Genomic DNA, 13,911 nt, shown 5'->3' with positions numbered 1-13,911 from the left:
AGGAAAATAAAATCAGACATACAGTCCAGAACATGCCTCTGGTTTTTGCAGGCTCATTTGGATATATTTTACTTTTAATTATAATTTTTAAGAACAATTCCCCTTTGCCCTGCAGGGTATGAACCCAGTCTTCTCTCATTGAAAAAGCTATAGAGTCAGTTTTGCCATTACAGTAAAATCCCCATTATCTGCCACTCAATCAACCGAAAACTCAACCGGCAAAGAAAAAGAAAATAAATCAATCAATTTTAGAATAAAGTTTTAAATAAAAGTTTAAAATTGTAAAAGTGCAGTAAATATTTTTGAAGCAACACACAACCCCTTGGGAGCAAACATTCAGTCAGCAGAGCAAGCCAGTCATTCCCTGCCCACAGCTGCTGTTTGAATAAAATTTCAATAAAGTTGTTTCATTAAAATGGCAGCACCCAGGATGAAGAGGCTGCTGATGCTGCTCACCACTGGGGCTACTCTCCCAAAGTATCTCCCTTTCCTTGCCTGGCAAGAATCTTTATTTTTATTCGTATATTATTGTATATCATTAAGGAATATGGGAGAAAGAGGGAAGTTAATTATGATGGCAGCATGGTTATCTTAGCAACTAGTGCCACACTGTTACAGCGCTCACAAATGGGTTTTAAATTTAAAGGAAAGTGCATAAAGGGCCTGATGGGTCACATGCATGGAGGTTAATTGGGTTGTCAGTGCTAAGGGAGATAGAGAAACAGGCAGCAAGTATTGAAGTGATTAAAATATTTATTAAAAAGATAGATTTCAAGTGAACTCTGGAGACTCAGAACAGTAAGCAGTGAAGTGACGAGATTGGAAGACATTGTGCTTGAATGACATTGAAATGGAGATCCCCATTGTTTCATTGCATGGCTGAAGTCAAGAAACTTCTCAGTGAAAATTGCAGTCAATCTCTGGCAAAGTCAAAATGGATACATTTTGGCAAAATGACAAGCATGAATTTTAATTTGTGCTAAATGAACACAAGTTGAGGCAAAGAGCACCATCAATAACATAAGGTCAGATGCAATTTATTGCCATGCAATAAAACAGAAATGTGATTACACACAAAATTGCCTTTAGTCTGCCATAAGGCAAAGATTCACCATGATCATTAGCATTACTCGGCACCCCTTACAGTCAGAGAAAGAGAAGCAAAATAGAGTCTCTCCAGGCACCAGGTGGCCATGAATTCACCTCCAGCACACAAGCAGCAATTATGGCCACACAAGACTTCTTCAGTTCAAAATATCAGCAACCTGACGTCAGACCCAAAATAATATGTGGAAGCCTTCAAGAGCCCACCTTGCCCAAGGCAATCTCTTGAATCCCAATACCTGGTTCTCATAAGTAAGTCTCTAGCAGCCCGCAGACTGGTGTGAGTCCTTTGACCTCAGCCAATGTGGGTTCTTCACCCGCAAGCTGCTAACAGCATGCTGCCTGTGTGTGTTCTTCAGTTGTAGAGTCCCTCACTGGACTGCCACTGTGGTCCTGTCCTGAGGGCCATCTCCTCTGCCTCTCCCTCTCAATGTATGTGTTCTCCCTGTTACTGGTGCCCTGTGTCGGTTTGATGCTTCCCCGGAGTCTACAACCCCTTGTGGTCACTGCAAGCAAAAGTGTCGACATTGTTGGTGCAGGTCCCGGGGTTGCAAGATTTTAAATAAAACACTGTTGGCGCCTTCAACAGGATGTTTAACGCCTTTACAGAGCCATCGGCAGCAGGGCCATGCAGAAGGACCTTGCTGGGGAGCACTGTGTCTCCACTCCCTGAGTTCGAACCAGTAGTAGCGCTTCTGTTACAGCAGCTCCAGCAGAGCTGCCATTTAAAAAACATATCTTCGTCCTATTAATCCCAGAAAAACACATTACATATCTGCTTTGATGCAGTTTCACCAGTTTCTTTGGCAAATGTGCAATTTGTTTTGAAGCATATTCATAGTACGTTCTACAAATATAGTCCTGCAGTAATCATTCCAGAATCAGCTGCCCCAAGTCCCAAGAATTTCCTCATTCATTATAAAATTGGGAGCTGTTCAGTGATAATAGAGACACACTGATGGTTTCTTTCTGTGTGCCAGCTAATCCGATATTCCAAACTAAGTCCATTGTTGCATACTCGTGCAACCATGAACCATGATGAAACAGTGTTCTCTGTCCTTGGTGCAAAAACATGTAAACACACAACCAGACAAAACGATATATTTGCAGTACATTAAGTTAAATAAATAGTACATTCTCGGAGGGTTTGAATGAGCAGGTAATTCAGTTGTTCAGCAGTCTCATTGAACATGGGTGGCTCTGAAATTCCTATATTGCTTTTCTGACAGGAGAAGCTGAAAGATGCTGTGTGCAGGATGGTAGGAGACCTCAAATGATTTTGCGGGCCCTCTTCAAACAATGATCACGGAAGATCATGTCAATGGTTGGTGGTGGGGGGTGGGGGGGGGGAGGAGTAAAAGGAGGCCCCAGTGATCCTCTCTACCGCTCTTATGGTCCTGTGGATTGATCTCCAAAGATCTATAACAATCATATCACTCTGTGATGCAGTTGGCCAGGACGCTCTCAATAGAGCTCCTGTAGAAAGTTGACAGGATGGTGGTTGGTAACTTTGCCCACCTCAGTCTTCTCAGGAAGTACAGTCGCAGTTGCACCTTCCTGACAAGTGAGATGTTGTCTGTCCAGGAGAGGTCTCGTCAATTCTGAGGAACTTGGTGCTCTCTATCCACTATTGAGTGATTAATGTGTAGTGGAGATTGGTCATTCCTGGTCCTACTGAAGCCCAGGATCATCACTTTTGTCTTGACCACGTTGAGACTCGGGTTGCTATTCTCACATCTTGAGATTTTCCACTCCTTCTGCGACTGAAGTTATAGTCAAGGCTTTGGTAACTTTCTCAAATTCTCTGGTCAGGGCCCCGGCAGATTAGAAGATCGTGAATGTTATGCCATTATTCAAAAAAGGATGTAGGCAAAAGGCAGGGAACTTTAGGCCAGTTAGTTTAACATCTGTAGTTGGGAAAATGCTTGAAGCTATCATTAAAGTAGAAATGGTGAGGCATCTCGAGCGAAATGGATCCATCAGGCAGATGCAGCATGGATTCATCAAAGGCAGGTCCTGTTCGACAAATTTAATAGAGTTCTCTAAGGATATATTGAGCTCATTAGCTAGAGGGGGAGCAGTTGGATGCTGTTTACCTGGATTTCCAGGTGGTGTTCTTTAAGATGCCGCATAAAAGACCTATTTAGGAGATAAGGATGTAGAGAGTTGGGGGTGATGTACTGGCATGGATAGAGGATTGGTGAACCAATAGAAAGCAGAGAGTTGAGGTACAGGGCTGTTTTTCTGGTTGGCAATTGGTAGTGAGTGGTGTGCCACAGGGGTCGGTGTTGGGCCCATATCTGTTCACGATATACATTATCAATCTGGAAGAGGGGACAGAGTATAGTGTATCCAAGTTTGCTGATGACAATAAACTGAGTGGAAAAGCAAATGTGCAGAGGATACAGCGAGTCTGCAGAGAGATATAGATAGTTAAATGAGTGGGCAAAGGTCTGGCAGATGAATTACAATGTTGGTAAATGTGAGGTTATCCACTTTGGAAGGAAAAATAGAAGATCAGAGTATTATTTAAATGGCAAGTGATTGCAGCATGCTGCCGGAAAGGATTTGGGAGTTCTTGTGCATGAATCGCAAAAGTTTGCTTTGCAGGTGCAGCAGGCTATCAAGAAGGCAAATTAAATGTTGTCCTTCACTGCTAGAGGGATTGAGTTTAGGAGCAGGGAAGTTATGCAGCAACTAGAGTACTGTGTGCAGTTCTGGTCTCTTTTCTTGAGGAAGGATGCACTGGGTTTGGAGGTGGTGCAGAGGAGGTTCACTAGTTTGATTCCAGAGATGAGGGGTTTAGCCTATGAGGAGAGATTGAGTCGTCTCGGACTGTACTTGCTGGCATTTAGAAGAATGAGAGGGGATCTTATAGAATATTAAAACTATGAAAAGCATAGACAAAATAGAAGTAGGTAAGTTGCTTCCATTGGTGGGGGAAGACTATAACTAGTGGACATAGCATCAAGATTCAGGGTGGAAGATTTAGAACAGACATGAGGAGGAACTACTTTTCCGAGGGTGGTGAATCTGTGGAATTGGCTGTCCATTGAAGCACTGGATGCTACCTCAGTAAATATATTTAAGACAAGGATGGATACATTTTTTACAGTGTAGGGGAATGAAGGAACATGGGGTAAAAGCAAGTAGGTGGAGATGAGTCTATGTTCTGATTAGACATGATCTCATTAAATGGCGGAGCAGGCTTGATGGGCTGGGTGGCCTACTCCTGCTTCTATTTCTTGTGTTCTTGAGTTCCAACAGGGATAACTTCTCCACCTGCCTCTAGGGAATGATCATTTTAAATCCCAAGTTGATGAACAGCAGCCTGGCATATGAGGCGTTGTTCTCCAGGTGGGTCAGGATGGAGTGGAGGGACAAGGCTATAGCATAATCAGTGGAACAGTTTCATCCATATGCAAATTGAAATTGGTACAGTGTCTCTGGGAGATGCACTTTGATACATTCCATCACTAGATGCCTTAAGCATTTCATAATGGTGGAGATTAGTGCCACAGGGTGGTAGTCATTGAGACCTGTTACTGCCACCTTATTTGGTATCAGAATGAGAGTGGCTGCCTTGAAACTTGCAGGAACAATAGACTGCTGCAGTGACGTGTTGAAGATGTCCACAAAGAGCTCTGTCAGTTGGTCTGCACAGTCCTTCAGTACCTGACCAGTCATGTTGTCCGGTCTAGCTGCCTTGTATGGGTTCACCTTGAAGGGGGATTTCCTCAACTTGTCCATGGCTTTGCAGGGGTCCTGTTCATCAGGGTGACATGGAACTTTCTTTGCAGTTAGCCTGGTCTTTGTATTGAACTGTGCATAGAAGATGTTCAGTCTGTCCAATAAGGAGGTGTCTTTGTCTTTTACTCACAAGGTTGTCTTGTGATGTTATTTTTTTTGATCCCTGTGCTTTGTATCTTACAGCTGTCTGTGGATTTTCTGTGCGTACCCACACTTTGTCTTCTGGTTTGCATAGGAGAGTTCAGCCTGACTGATCTTAGTAGCACCTTAGTATCACCTAAAGGCAGCATCATGAGCTCTGAGAAGTACATGGACCTCTGCTTCCAACCATGGTTTCTGGTTACCCCTGGTTGTGATGCATTTGATCTTGGTAACATTCTCAATGCACTTGCCACATCCTGACCCTCCTTGCGAACTGGCTTAGCTTTTTGCCAATGGTCTATATGGCGGGGTTAGGACATATACTGTATATCAGGGGTGGCCAAACTTGCTTAATGTAAGAGCCACAACGATAAAGCTCAGATGTTTGAGAGCCGCAGGACAAGAACAAAATTCACACATACATTTTTATTGTTACATACACATTTTGTAACAAAGATTTTATATAAATTTTAAGAAATGCATATTAAATGCAATAATATTTATTCATGCATGCAGTTTTTTAAACTGTTAATTTGCATTAGTTTCAATAATCACAAAGACACAAATATGTAAAAAACGTAAACCAAAAAAATGAGATATTTTAAACAGATTTCCACCTTACAAAATTAGTCTTATTAAAATTATATTATTTTATGACTAAAATACAATGCTACAAATATCAGGCTATTAAAGACACGAGTCGGTCAGGAGAGGGGGAGGAGACCGGCAGCACGAGTCGGGCGGGCGAGAGGGAGGAGACCGGCAGCGCGAGTGGGGCGGGCGAGGGGGAGGAGACCGGCAGCGCGTGTTGGGCGGGCGAGGGGGAGAGACCAGCAGCGCGAGCCGGGCATGGGAGATACTGGCAGCACAAGTCGGGTGAGTGAGGGGGGAGACTGGCAGTGCAATTTGGGTGGGCAGGGGGGGAGATAAGTGGGTGGGGGGGGGGGGGGGAACCGGCAGCGCAAGTCGGGCGAGCAAGAGACTGGCAGCGCAAGTCGGGCGGGCAAGGGGGGGAGACCAGCACTGAGCCGCATATTAAAGGTTAAAGAGCCGCATGTGGCTCGCAAGCCGCGGTTCGGCCACCCCTGCTCTTTATGATCCGAGTGGTGAGAAACAGCTTGTACACACCAGGGATGTTGGTGTACACCTGATCCAAAGTGTCTTTTCTCTGGTGGTGAGTTGACATGCTGCTGAAGCCTTGGCAATATAGGACTCACTGGCATATAATACCACACCCCCCACCCCCATTTTAGCAGGACATTTTGGGAATTTTTTTTCTTGTATTTACAGGCAACTTCACTTCACTCATGTCAATGGAAACCCTCCAGCCTTGCATGGCTGAGATGCCGAAGCTTCCTCACACATGAGCAACAGCAGCAACATGTCCTCCTGCCAACCAAACACAGGTTCGGGCTGCTTCTCCCACCGCGCAAATGCCAATTGATTGACAAGCATACCGAGACCTGCAGGTGCGTGAGCACAGGAGGGAGAGATGCCAGTCACCATGGCAATGGGGCAGTGAGCTGAGCTCGATAGGCTGCTTGCTCACTGTCACCTGCCCCCACGCCTCATTCAATTTGCTTAGGGAGCCGTGCTTGTTGAACAAAGGGTCAGTATGGAGCCTGTTCATCGAGGTCCAGTGCTCCCCTCAAAGCAAATGATCAATTGTACCATAGGTGTGTACTACAAACATGGCTGTTGCGCTGCTGGCGGGGGCATTGTGGTCAGCCTTCTCACCAGGGGTAGTGAGTGTAGTAGTGACTCTGGAAAGCACAGGCCATCCAAGGGAAGGTGGTGCACAAAGCTGCGGGCCCGCTTCCTGCACAGCTGCAGCAACTCTGTGGGGTTCTTGAAGCTGGGTGAGCAGTTTGAGGCTTTCTCCTGTCGTCATATTGCAGAGGAAATCCTCCACTACGTTTGTATTTCAGTGCCCAAAATGGCGGTACCAAAATCTCACCTTTGCCTATAGGATCCAAGGTGGTTTCAAGGTGATTTTTTTTGGGAAAAAAGGGGGATCCTATATGCCATCAAATACGGTATTTTCAAGTTGGCGTGGATGAAGTCGCCAACTACAATCATGATATCATCAGGGAGGGACATCTGGGCTTCGCAGATGGCACAGTAAAGTTCCTTCATGGCTTCACTTTCATTAGCTGAAGACGGAATGTAAAAGATATTCTCTATCTCTGCTACTTTTGTCATTAGTTGAACCTGAAAATTATCCTGGCACTGAAGAGTTGAAAGAGGTTATTTTTTTCCATGTCGTAAAATTCTGCAAAATGCTGAGGAACTAGCCAACTGTAAACTTGAAACAAATTAGAAAAACAATAGGCTCCATTCAAAGGATTGAATTTTTGATTAAAACCAACACTATCATGACCATAAAGTAGATAAATGGAGAAATGTCAGCAAGGCGTATTATACAAATGTGTGCTTGGACATTGAAATGTGAAAGCTGCACTAAAAATGACTGCATCTTAAATTTCACTCAACCATTCAACTCAGCATTGTATCTTGGAGTAGATCCCCTATGCATTGACTCAAATGGCCTCTGGAAAGAGTGACCTCCATTCTGACTTGGATTAAACAAGCAAGCGCAGGAAAGTTTTAAAAAATTATTCATGTTTTAAACTAATTTCTAAAGCACAATCATGATTTTTATATAAAATTTAAAAATTAAGTTTATTTTTGTATTTTCAAATTTGAAAAAATTCATTTTTAATGAATTTTAACAGTTTTAATATCACTATTATTGTAGAAATATAGAGATAGTTCAAAAGTTCTTTAGTGACAAGGTGGTGTTAAAAAGTGAACCATACAGAAGCTCACACCTAACTGCCATTCTCAGACTGCAGGAAAACTATGGCATCAAGGCCTAGTGTCAATTAGACTCTAAGGATCACAAGAGCAACTGTGGTGGCATGAATAGAGTGAGATGTAAGCAACAGACTGGATCAATTATGGTCAACCCCATTGCTTTAGCTCAGTGGTTTTCAAACTGACCCTCTAAACTCACATTACATCTTAAGCAATCCCTATGCCATAGATGCTCCGTGATTGGCAAGGGATTGCTTAAGGTGGGATGTGAATGGGAAGGGAAGGTTGAGAACCAATTATTACTGAAATATTTTGCTTGAGGAAAAATTGTCATTGGCCCATTTCCTTTGGAGTTATGATACTGTGGACATAACGAGTCAATTAGGTACAATTAAAACAGTGGTTTTCAAACTTTTTCTTTCTACTTACATACCACCTTAAGCAATCCTTCACTAATCACAGAGCTCTTATGGGCATAGGGATTGCTTACGGTGGAATGTGAGTTTAAGGGACAGTTTGAAAACCACTGCTTTAGCTTGTGCAGTTCTTTTGTAGGGTAGTCTTACAAATGATAACTTACCTGTTTGGATATTGTTTTGCTGTCCACTTTATTGTAATTTTTCCTTATCCTGGCTACTGTGAGTGCAGACACTGACAGTGCATAAAGTGCAAATGATATTTTCTCTTCAGGAATTAGACTGATGGGACATGGAATCATCATTTCAGGCTTTGATTCTTTGCCTTAATTTAAAACAAAACAGAAAATATGAAATAGGCATTATCAATTACAGCAGAAAATCTATTCAAAGGCAAACACTGAGCCGTCATACGTTTTCTTCATAATTTCCAGCACACCTTTTCAGGGTCTCTATATTTGCTGTCCTTCATTTCTTAAGTTGGTTAGAATTTGCAATATTTTACAACTTGAAGCAACATGCATTTCATCAAGAGGATCTTTTATCTGATCTTTTCCAAAGCATTTTCTTTGAAACAGGCTGCATTCAACATGCAACAACAGTTTACAAGCAACTGAACTAATCAAGAATTCTTCATTTAATGGAAGACTTACATTTCTAGCATTCAGAAATCCATACTTGCTCCAAAATTGGCAACATACAATGAACTCTTTGATCTCCTTTGCCATTTCTCTCAGCTCAGGAATAATAATAGCAAATAGAAAAAAAGAATCCAGCTTAACCAATGCAGGTTGAGTACCTCTTCTTCGAAATCCAAAACCTTTTGTGCACTGACATGACGCCACAAGTGGAAAATTCCACACCTGACCTCACTTGCCCATGTGGGCTCTGATGCTCTGTTGGCACTAGTTTGTTACCATCCATTGTCACTGCCTTTGTTAATGAGGCATATGATTATGGAGGAGACATTTAAAAAAGGCATCCAGCAGAATTTCTAGTGTTTGATGCTATATTTATCCTTTTTTTGTAAGCAAAGATCAAGTTTTTTTTTGGTAAGTACAAAACATTATTTTCATGTGAAATCTGAAATTCATCTCCACCTAAAATGCCATGTTTGAGTGTAACATGACCAGTGTTGAAAAAAAAATACAGTGTACTGTAACCTTTTGATTAAAACGTAGCATTGTTGGTGGAGACTGAAAGCCTGCCTTGTTTGTTGTTTAGCAGCTGATACAGGTATTCTGCTGATGCTACTGTGCTGTTTAGTTACCCTAAGCACATTATTCCAAAATCTGAAATCCAAAATATGAAACACTTCTGGTCTCTTGCATTTCAGATAAGGGATATTTGACCTGTACTAAATAATTCAACTAATAATTAATTATTGAAATAAACTCTTTCTACACCAAGAACAACAGCCACACATAGCATATATGCTGAGCCATCAGCAAATGCAATCCCGGTGTATTTGAATTCTGCTGTGTGCTATTCTTCATTGCACATACTTTGAAACATAATACAAGAGTTGTTCCATGATTTACACAAGTTTGAAATATTAAGCTGATATGGTGAAATCATGGGCAGTGTTTAAGTGGGACAAAGGTTAAAAGACAAAGTAAAAGGACATAGCCTTGAGTAAAGTAGTAGGTTGGTAATTAGTAAAAAGAAACAGGAAGAAAACAGATAAGAGGCAATTCAACCAAAGATTACAAAAAGCTAAAATTAAAGATAGTGTCTCTGAATACATTTGTACAAATGGCTTGATGTAAAAGTAAAATCAGAGGTAGTTGCATGTTCACTTTGATTAAAAGTATTGCTGAGGCCAATAAAGTCACAACCAAAGAGAGGCTGTAGCCAGAGTCAGAGAGGATGGTACATTTCTTTCAAAGCAGTTTTCAGATCATACTTGAAGAACTTGCTGTCTTGGTAATTTTTTCCAAAGATAGAGAGATCACTATTCTAGTTGAGAGACTATTTGGAAGATTGGTAGCAGACATGCAAATCACAATCCACTCTTAGGAACATGCAGAGTGCAATTAACAGTCTCAATGTCACAGACATTGGGCTGGAGGATACTGTCATTGGTTAATTTATTTTGCCAATGGATTTGGAGGATTTTGTTCAGACAGCACTAATTGTCTCCAATACTTAGAAGCACCTACTGGAGGTGGTCCTCATCTCTGTACCATATCCTTCGGCAGGTAAGTTGTATGCTCAGTTAGAAATCCTGATCCTGAACATTGCACTCCTTTCCTCACAAGAGCAAACTTGCTTAATGTGCAGCAGTGAATTTCATCTATCTGAGACATGGAAATTGCAGTCATATTTTTCAGGGCATTATTAGACCTCTGGAATTTAGGGAGTGGTGAGGGGGATTGTTTTCAACAGTGGGCCAGGTTGGCAAAACACCTTTCTTTAGGAGGGGTTTAGAGCAGGGCATATTTTTTCATATCCTTCAGTGATGAGTCAATGAAATGGAGCTCGGTCTCCAAATATATGCGCATGATGAATGAACTTGGAGGCTCTTTGGTTTTGGAGAAGAGGCGACAGAGGGTGAACACATTCTCATTCACCTTCAGTTTGACACCATTCCAGCAGGAAGCTTCTTGAATGTTTGCTGGAATATCCTAACAAGATTGAGAAGAGCTAGAATGCCACATCTGCCTAGCTTGACCTCAAGATATACTGCCACTGGATGAATGATGAGCATGGTGTTAAAAATCATGGCTTGTCTGCCACAGTGCAGCCAACACATATTTCTGAGGGAAGCAAATTTTGAGGATTCTTTTATCCCTCCCAGTTAAAAAAAAGACCACAGATGCTGCTCCATAAATTTCTCCAATATCCAGGGAATATAGTCTCCATTGTGCCTCTTGACAAGCAGAATCAACTGTGCAGTAAGTCTTTAGCCATTTGAACCCAGATCAAGAGAAGCCTTTCAATGACTATCCCTGTGGCAGACAATAAGTAATACAGTAAGAAATCCCTTCTGAAGTAATTACAATCACATTATCTCAGTCACACTGCCTTCTTAGATATGCAGATGAGGATTTGAGAATTTCAGGGTCCAAAATTGTCTATTCCAGAGGCTTTGGTGTTTTCAGCAGTTCTAATTGTCTTTTCAGCTTTTTGACCTCATATGGTGATGAAAAGACTGAACAATCTATGGGCTAGTGTCAAAGAAACCTGTCTTAAGGACAGATTCTCAGTTGGGAGGCTCTCTGAAGTGCTCTGCTAATCTCTTGGTAGGTTCTGTGCTCTTGGCTGTCAACAAGGTGAGCCCATTGGTGTTCAGACCATAGATGGTCGGGACAGTGCTGCTGAATCCATTCATGTTGTCATTATTACTGAACTGCTGCATTACATATGATTTTCTCATCACGAGGAAGACAAAAAAGGGAAACTATAGACTACAGGAAGAGTCATAGTTTTATGAAACAGATATATTTAGGAAACTGACTAGAAATCTCTATAAGGAAACAATAAGTGAGTATTACATATCTAAATGTTTTAAGTCATTGGATAAGGTATCAAAAATTGTTGTAAAAGGGCTCAATAGGTTTGGTATATTAGTACAGAAATACATGGGTCATGTTCAAATCAGCTAGAGTACTATGAGTGTGGCAATACAGGGATCACAAGTAAAATAAGAAAGTGCTGGTATGTGTAGCAAGCTATGCAGCATCTGTGGGGAAATAAGTTAATTGTCTAGTTTGATAAACTTTTATCAAAGCTGGGAAAAATCAGAAGTGAATTAACTTGATCAAAAAAAAAAGATTTGAAGATCAAATGAATGATTCCTGTTGCTAACCTGGCCAATTTTCCCAATCCAATTATACAGAGATCAAGACATATTATAAAGTCCTAATCTTAGACTTCCTTTTTATGGTCTACTTTTAATACTTGAACTTGCTGAGACTGAGGGGAAGAGCTCTAATATACTATTTGTTAAAAAACTGCTGACGAATGTTTGTCATATTCTGCAACTGAAAAATGTAACACCAAGGACGTGTTGGAACATTGTGCTTAAATCAATGTGATAAAAACAAAAAAAAAAAATTAAAAGTGCAAAGGAGTTTTCAACTGATACATTAAAAACTGGGCAAATCTGTTATGTCATAACACCAACACATTTTAATTATAATTAACAAGTTCTTTCAAATCTACCAAAAACCTATTCAGCTTAGTTTTAAACAGTACAATCTGATGTCCAGAATGTTACTTACAAGGAACACATACAGCTTGGAAGCAACCAATATAATTCGGTCCTAATTCATAAATGATACTGACATTGGTAGCGGGTAAAACTTCCTCTAAAAAATGAGTGGGTCCAAGACGCCATATTAAGGTTGAGATCTGTCGCTGAGCCGGAGGTGTGCCAATGTAGCCATACACTGTACTAACAACTGGCAGGTTTGCTGATCCAGATCCACCAGGTGTACTATGGATATAGTGAAGCTACAAACAAAAATATAAGCAAAATTAGCAGGTCAATGCCTCTAATTATCATTTAATCACATAATGAAAATGTATTTTTTTCCTGATTTTTATAAATGAAAGCAGCTCCTAATACAAAAGGAAAGGCAGAATTGTAGATTGGACACTTACTCCTCGTGATACTTGCATTTTAAATAATTAGTGTTTTTATTGGATGTAACACAAATGCTGTCAGTTCTCAAATTTTTCAGCTATTTACTTTGAATTTATGTTTCAGGGATGCTGCAAAGTACAATGTGGTTTTATTTTTCTATTTCCGAAAGTGAGAAAGTACTTTTAAAAGGATAAACTCATGAACATGGAAATTGACCAATTAATCACATTTACATCATATAAAAAATGCTAACATCTATACTGGTCATTTCCTTTCCTTCTGTTTCTTTGGCCACAGAAGTCAGCAGTCAATGAGGTTTATTAGTTTTTGATTTAAAAAAATTACCTACTGCATGGAAACAGCACATTCAGCCCATGCTGCCCAATTACATCCAAATGACCTACAACCCTGCGACATTTTGAATGGTGGGAGGAACCCGGAGGAAACGAATGCAGACTCCTTACAGACAGCTGGTGTTTAGTGGTGTTGTGCAAACTGCAATGCTAACCATGCCTCTCCTAGAGGCTGTGTGGCGATCCTTGATATTGCATGCTTGTATGTAGAATGTAGTTGCTCGCTGCTAGCTGGTAATAGATGACTGGCACAAGAGGCTGGCTGACAAGGGGGAAGTAGCCCCCTTACTTGCATATAAATGTTCCTGTCCGCTGCTCTCAGCTCAGATTGGGACTAGCCTCATAGATGGCTAACACTGCCATGTTCTTGCTAGTAAAAGCCCATGCTATTCGCATAACTCCTGCGTTGTGAGTTATTGACTGCGGTTCAGGCTGTAAGTTGTAAATAAAAAAAATTGCAATCAAATATGTAATGAGTAGACTTCCTTCAGATTACAAGATTAAATGAAATTCACAATTTATTTGATGTACAAAACTGAACATAATCGCCCAATTAATCTAAATTAAATAAATATTATTCAACATTGGGCAATATGGGATTGATACAAAGTTGCAGTTTATTTTAATATTAAAGGAGAATTCATCTCTATGTCTATGCACCAATATGGAAACTTTTCAGAGGTTCCAGTAACTATTTTTAAAAAAATCTTTCTTGAAGGATCCGAAAAGTTTGAAGAAC

General features: G+C 40.9%; 1 protein-coding gene across 6 annotated transcripts in view; it reads right to left on the bottom strand.

The window, feature by feature from the left end:
• The window catches only part of wdfy3 (WD repeat and FYVE domain containing 3), a 444,121-nt gene that overhangs the window by 227,170 nt on the left and 203,040 nt on the right, over nt 1-13,911 (bottom strand). For all 6 annotated transcript variants that reach the window (XM_069926060.1, XM_069926059.1, XM_069926063.1 and 3 more), the window contains 2 exons: nt 12,455-12,686; nt 8,393-8,553 (listed from right to left, as the gene is read on the bottom strand). In XM_069926060.1, the coding sequence (XP_069782161.1) occupies nt 8,393-8,553; nt 12,455-12,686 (393 nt within the window). The remainder of the gene's footprint in view (nt 1-8,392; nt 8,554-12,454; nt 12,687-13,911) is intronic.

This window comes from Narcine bancroftii, chromosome 3 (genome assembly GCF_036971445.1).
Source record: "Narcine bancroftii isolate sNarBan1 chromosome 3, sNarBan1.hap1, whole genome shotgun sequence".
NCBI classification, from domain to species: domain Eukaryota; kingdom Metazoa; phylum Chordata; class Chondrichthyes; order Torpediniformes; family Narcinidae; genus Narcine; species Narcine bancroftii.
This window is presented reverse-complemented; position numbering and strand designations above follow the sequence as displayed.